The sequence below is a fragment of the Merops nubicus genome, unplaced genomic scaffold (genome assembly GCF_000691845.1).
Source record: "Merops nubicus isolate BGI_N331 unplaced genomic scaffold, ASM69184v1 scaffold19588, whole genome shotgun sequence".
In the NCBI taxonomy this organism is placed as follows: domain Eukaryota; kingdom Metazoa; phylum Chordata; class Aves; order Coraciiformes; family Meropidae; genus Merops; species Merops nubicus.
In genome coordinates this window covers 1,090-7,738 of record NW_008626575.1, presented here as the reverse complement: position 1 = coordinate 7,738, position 6,649 = coordinate 1,090, and the positions used below count along the sequence as shown (strand labels likewise).

At 40.0% G+C, this 6,649-nt stretch overlaps 1 protein-coding gene across 1 annotated transcript; it reads right to left on the bottom strand.

Moving 5' to 3' along the window:
- Nucleotides 1-1,005: 1,005 nt before the first annotated feature.
- Nucleotides 1,006-6,369, bottom strand: LOC103778478 (serpin B6-like). Its single transcript, XM_008946067.1, has 6 exons — nt 6,202-6,369; nt 4,987-5,124; nt 3,836-3,953; nt 3,456-3,598; nt 2,302-2,469; nt 1,006-1,410 (listed from the first exon to the last, which is right to left on the bottom strand). Exons 1-6 carry the CDS (start codon nt 6,367-6,369, stop codon nt 1,006-1,008), a joined length of 1,140 nt encoding a protein of 379 aa, XP_008944315.1.
- Nucleotides 6,370-6,649: the final 280 nt, after the last annotated feature.

Genomic DNA, 6,649 nt, shown 5'->3' with positions numbered 1-6,649 from the left:
TGGTTGTATTTCATCAAGAAATAATTATTCTTCTTCATATTACAGATTATTTCTTTTTTAATGCATAAGTTACAGTAGAAGAAAAAAGAAACACAGTCCCACAGCACTTAACAGTTCTTTTATTTCAGGAAAAGAAACAGCAAAGAAATCACTGTATTAGGAAAGCTATTTCAGCTATGTCTTTGGTATTACTCAGTAGAACTCAACCGTGGATAAAACTATGCACAGGAAACAATATGTAACAGTAGTAAACAATTAAAGCTTTGTCATAGGCACCACATGCTTTTTTATTACACTCTTTGTTAAAGAACTGGAGCTATATTATAAGTAGTAAACCCTGGTGTCCTGTGGTGATAAAACAATGCCTCTCACCCCATGAATACCCTTTAAGGACATCTGGTGCAAAGACATGTTTTTATTCCCATTCTTGTCTAAGTGCTTGTTCAGTTATTACCCACAGAAAAACCTGTCTAGTCAGGAGGCTTAGCAACACTTGCAGCAGGCTGCCAGAGACTCCATCCACCTCTAGGCAATATATCAAGACATTGAATGGATGAGTCTAGGTGGACAGGGCGGGGGAAAGACAGATTGTGGATGGGAGGAAAAAGCAGAGGGGAGCTAAAGATGTGCTCCAGCCTCCTTGGAAATAAAATTAACTTCCTTTTCTGTGAAATGACACTGCCCAACTGGTGGCCACAAAAAGTAAAGCTGCAATGGGAACTGCAAGGAGAGATGAAGCCTTCACTAAGCATGTGGGACACATCTCCTGTAAGGAGCAAGTTGGAGACCTCTACACCCAGGTGCAAAAATTGTTTTAAATGGCAGTTACCAGGTATGTCTGAGTAGCAATGTTATTTCATCCAAGCCTGAGGTAAAGACCACAGGAGTAGATTCAGGCACAGCTGGAAGAGACAGTTAGTGAAGGGAAAAAAAAAAAAAAAAAAAAAAAAATAGCCCCTAAAGAAACAAAGTTACTGCATAGCCATGGCTCTTCTGCCAAGAGATTTAGGGAGAGCAAAACCTGCCACAGAACAAAATGGTGGAAGTTCTGTTGTGCCGGATGAAGAAGAGGAAGGGATGATCTGCAGTGAACTCGGGAACGATCATTGCACAGCGCAGCAGCATCACTCCTGCTGTGGCAGCTGCTGCTTCGGTGCCTTCTTCATTGACTTCCACAAAGGACTTGTGGACCACTTCAGAGAGCACCAGCTCATTGCCAGCCGACATTCCCGAGAAGTCTGCCTTCCCTAAGTCAAAGGCATCAGGCATTCCCATGCTTCTCAGAAGGGGTTTCAGAGCATAATCTTCTTCCAGTTTAAATCTGGGTAAAGACACCCTCACCTCTGTACAGTCCATCATTTCAGGATTGATCCAATCTGTCAGCTTCTCATAAGTAAGTTCTCTTTCCAGCTAAAGAAAAAACCCAAATTTACATCATTAAAATGAGAGTTTTACACAGGCCGAAGTAAGGATTACTGTGTATGGTTATGCAGTGCCTTAACATGCATCTTTTTTCCAGGGTTTAGAGTGTCTCAAGCCAAAAGTGCAAGTTACACTTCTCACTAGAGACTGTGGTCCCCACTGAGATCAATCCCATATGCTTTTTGGTAGAAACAATAACACTTAGTCTCTTCCATGTAAAAAGCTTACTTTTATAAAACCTGTTAGATTGGGGTTGCTTTTAGATTTTTACATATGTGAAGCAAAGGTACAGAACTGATGACAAAGTCCCAAAGAAACTCAACCCAGTTCTTCTGTCTCTTAACCGAAGGATCCTCCTTCAGGTTGACAGGCTGACAAAGAAGTCTGCTTACAAGGCCCTCTGCAGACACAATGACCTATTAATAAGGTCCTTGTCCAGAGCATGAAAAAGCCAAAACTTGCACCTCCTCAACAGAAGAGATCCTGCACTTTCCTGTGAGCCTGCTTCCAGGTGGTGGACCAGAGACAATGTCAGCTGTTCAAAACTAAAGATCTATAGGAGAAGCTGCAGGACTTCCTTAAAAGCTTCCCCAAGTCCCCTCTCACCACACAGGATGCTCACCATAACCACTGCTAACCTCTGCTCCTGAGAAGGGTCAGGTGGTCTTCCTGAGCCTCCGGCTAAGGGGATCACAGAGCTTGATCAGTGATACAAAGCCTGACAATCACTTTGAGGGCAGGGAGGCGTGGGACATTTCGGCTTGTGCTGAGTGCCAGTGACATAACAGACTTGCAGTTCAATTCCAGAGCTATATGCAATACCAGACTTTCTTCCCTGGAAGGATGCAGACTGTCTGTGCACTTAGCTCCACAACTTACATGTTCCAAACCAGTGGATCCATCTTCAATTGCATCAGGGAGCAGGATGAACATGCTGAGCTCATTACCGACATAGGGCAGCTCAAGGATTTTGGTCTGGAAGTCCCCAATATAGGTCATGTTAAAACTATCCTTCATCATCATCATCTGCACAAGTTTGGTCTCTTTCTAAAAATTAAGAGATACTGACAGTTAGTACTGAGCTAGTATGCTGGTCTCAAAATTCAAAGCAGGCATCCAGTTACTCAGGGCATTTTAGGATTTGTCTAAAGAGAACCAAACACCCCACAGAGTACAGCCCCCACCACTATCTTCTGTAAAGCAGGAAGTGAGAAGTTCCCTGAGATTCCATTTTTAATTACTAATGTGGAAACATCTGTGATAAAGACACAAGGCCACACAGCATGTAAAAACCATCCAGTGAGTCATAAGTGCAAGAGTCACAGAAATGTCACAGGATACTGGAAAAACTCTTGGGATGTTGAAGCAACTCTTTGCTACTGGACAGATTGTAAACATGAGGTTACCTCTGGGGTTTCCAGGTGCTCATTTCAGCCTACTCACTTCTGCAGCTCATCAGCAGCTCGTTAGGAGTAGGATGAAAGCCATTTAGTTGCACAAGGAAAGAGAGTTGCAGCTAGTGTATCTAAAACCGAGGTGTTTGAGTGAGCCTAAGCAGCATTCTCCAACCTTACATCTTAAAACTTTCTCCAGTAGTTACCTGGATCCCAAAGACTCCAATATTTTAAAAAATAACATAAGATATACTCTGTATTTACAAAGCAAAAGGAAATCTCAGAGCTAGGCTGTGCCTTACTCCAGGAACATTCAGATCTAGGTCATGAGCTCACCACAGCAGGGCAGCTTCACTCAAGTTTCAGTTCTAGGTTTTGTAACTATGTAAGAGGGCTACCTCTCAAACCAAAGGGTAAAAGGAAAAAAGAAAAGATGGAATTTAAGAAATACTTGTTATATGTGAAACATAACAGAAATTAAACAAAGAGCATTCATATTAAAGGGACAGGATATTTGAAGTTTCAAACAGCCAACCCAAGGTAACCCTGCTTGAATAACTTTTTTCTTCAGAGGTCAAGGTATTCATTTCAGAGTACTTCAGAGTAACAATGCATTGTCAGCATTTTAGCACATCTAACCTTGTTAATTTGAAATGGCATTTCTGCTGTTTTCTCTTTGTTGAACTGCTTTTCCCAGCTGCCTTTGAAATAAATGGCATTCACCAATACAAGTCTGGTCTGTGAATCAAGAATCCCCTGTGCCAACATGTTCTGAATTTTACCTTTATGATACATAGAAAAAAAAAAGAAAACATTTAACAGCTTAACATGTATCTCATTATTATCTAGCATAGTATCTACTCTGTAATTAATACACAATAAGAGAATTATGTACTGAACAGAGCAAGAGTTCAAAGTCTGGGGTTTTTTCCTAAATCACAATATTGTATCTTGAAATAGCTGTTTACCCAAGCCCTGGATGCCACGGAAAACAACAGGGCATTTTACAAAACACTCACCTTCAGTCCTTTCCTTTACCCAGCCATTTATTTGTTTTCTGGAATCCTCCCAAGCATGGATGAAGTCAGTCGGTTCTAGGCCAGCATGGTAGAGTTTCTGAGTTGACTCTATAAACGACTAACACAGACATTCAGAACAGCTTTTCAGCAATCTCCTTCACTCTCATTCAGCCACAGATGATTCTTAAATACACCAAGACCATCTGCCCACTTCCCTCCCTCCGGTTTCATAGAAAGCCACTGAAGTTTTGTCTGACACACCCCTATTAGGTTTTATATTATTTATTTAAACTAGGATTTGTCCTGTGTATGTTATTAAGTCAAACTGCTTATCTACATTGCTACAAAGTTCTACATAATTTAATTGAGAAATGATGTGGCCAGTTTTTGGAGTTTTTTTTTTTAAGCTTCTCTCTACTTGAATGTTATTGTTAAACCTCCCAGACTAATAAAAAAACACAGTTCAGAAGGTAAACTGATTTTTCTTAAGAGAGGAAAAAAAAATATACCTTCTCTCTGATTTAGTTAGATCTTTATTATACAGAAGCAAACTTTTAGAGTACAATCCATACAATTTTAACTATTAGACAAGCATTCTTCCTAAAAAGAATCGCTGTAAATCACTTAAGGGGCAGGAGGGGATAGAGCCTTTCACCATCCTGCTTGTAGGGAAGCACCTAAAAGAACACATGTAAGTTAATACCCATTAACCTAATATGGAAAATCTTAAAAGCCATGTACTCCTCTCAGTATGATCTCTGGATGACTTACATAACAGAAAAACTAGAAAATACTGCCTATGATGAAGAGCAAAAAAAATGCTTTTCCATCATAGTTACACACAATCAAGAGGAACAGAGATATGTCACAACCACTTGTCCCACATCCAAAAATATGAATGGATCATGAAACCCTGAAGAGTCTGATGGATTTTACTGTGCTTTGCACCAGCTGTGCCTTCAGATCACAGGTTGTCTAAAAGGAGCTCCTCCACCAAGTTTAGATACTGGACTCTGCCATAATCTACTGCATTAGTAGGTTTCAGCCTAGAGAATCTGGAAAGTAAACCCCAAAGCCTGCCTTTGACCTCCAAAGGAAATATGTAGCAAGTACATTACACTAAAAAACACCACAAATTTCCTGTTACTTACTGACAGAAACTCAAATGTCTTTTCTCCATAAAGTCGGTTAGCAGTTCTCAGTATATATTTGGTGTTTGGATCATTAATTTCAGAGAGAAGAGATTGATACTCATTGGAAGCATCCTCAGCTTTCCTCAGAGAAAGCACCTGTGAAAACACAAACATGATCAGCAGAGTCTATGCCTTCCCTAAACACACTTGCTTCAGCTTTGGTTTTTTTTTTTCTAATGACTTTTGAGTGTAAAAAACGTGACTTGAAGTCAAAAGATTTTTTCATCCCACCTCCCATCTGGAGGTTATCGTGCAAGTCACATATGATGCACCCAGCCAGATGTGGTACAAGTGATAAATGAGGGACAAGAGTCAGCAGTGTTGAGCTTCCCTCACTCAAGCCAAGCACTTAAGAATCACAGAATGGTTGAGATTGGAAGGGACCTCTGCAGGTCCTCTGGTACAACCCCTGTGCTCAAGCAGGGCCACCTACAGCTGGTAGCCCAGGACTATGTCCAGACAGTTTTTGAATGTCCAAGTACGGCAGTAATATATTTTTTTGAGAAACTTTTATAGATTTAAATGAAAACAAAATATGTGTTTATACTCCTCTTCCACTGTGCAAAACAGGCACACATCATAACAAAAATTACTGATTATGCATTTATTACTGTCAGCTGTATATGTAAAAAATGTGCCGAGTGGTATTTGCCACCTGAGCAAGTTTAAAAAGAAAAAAACTAAACCAACTAAATGCAGCTGCCATTCTGACAAACAGGGTGGACTCTTAATTTGCTGGCTACATTTTCAAAACATGTATAGTCTGATATTAAGCCAAAAGAAAACAGTAGAAGACAATATTTTACGTAGACAGAGAATCATCAAACCTTAAAAAAACCAAACCAAGTACATCTTAATGATATCCCAAAGGAAGAGCTGTCTCAAAAACAAAACAAGCAAACAAAAAAAAACAACTAAAATGACACAAAACCAAAAAAGGAACCTCTTAATTCCACACTGAAGGAAGCTCCCGCTATTACAAAAACCAAACCAAACCAAAACAAACCAACCACAAAACCAGGTACAGCTTACACACATACCAAAGGAAGATGTCTGCTTCCCAACACCAGAAGGACTAGCAGTTTATCCTAAGTGCAGGTCACAGTCTGTAATACAGACCTGTTGTTCATATGGTCTCATCACATTCAATACACGAGGTTTATTTGGACATACCTTTCCTATCTGGGCTTTGGTGTTACCTCTTGCACCCTGCAAGATCATAGACAAAGCAGAAGAAATACTAAAAGGAGAAAAGAATACATTCTGGCTGCTCTTGCTCTCACACAGCTTTCTTAAAAGGTCAAGTGCAAAAGTGGTATTTGCTGCACAGAGGCTGTCCATGGTTCAGAGCCTGGGAAATAAAACACAAAACAAGAAAGGCACAAATTTCTGTGAATACAAGCTGACAAATTACTTCTTTTACATTTCCCAGTACAAACTAGGCAGCAAATGGCATGATTAGGTTGGGAAATTATAAATTAGCTGAGAATTTGGTTTGGTGGAACATACACTTTAAATCTCATACTAAGCACTTGAGTTATTTTAGGGATTTATTGTCTGCTTTTGTATTTCAATCCCATACCTATAACAGAGACAGCAGTTTCCACTGGTTTCATTAGAC

Bases quoted from the DNA above. Each gene is read 5' to 3' on its own strand.
- LOC103778478 (XM_008946067.1), bottom strand. From the start codon at position 6,369: ATGGACAGCCTCTGTGCAGCAAATACCACTTTTGCACTTGACCTTTTA. The intron at 3,954-4,986 runs GTAAGTAACAGG...TGTCTGTGTTAG, and splicing joins AGACATTTGAGTTTCTGTCA to TCGTTTATAGAGTCAACTCA. The intron at 1,411-2,301 runs GTAAGTTGTGGA...TTTTTTCTTTAG, and splicing joins GATCCACTGGTTTGGAACAT to CTGGAAAGAGAACTTACTTA.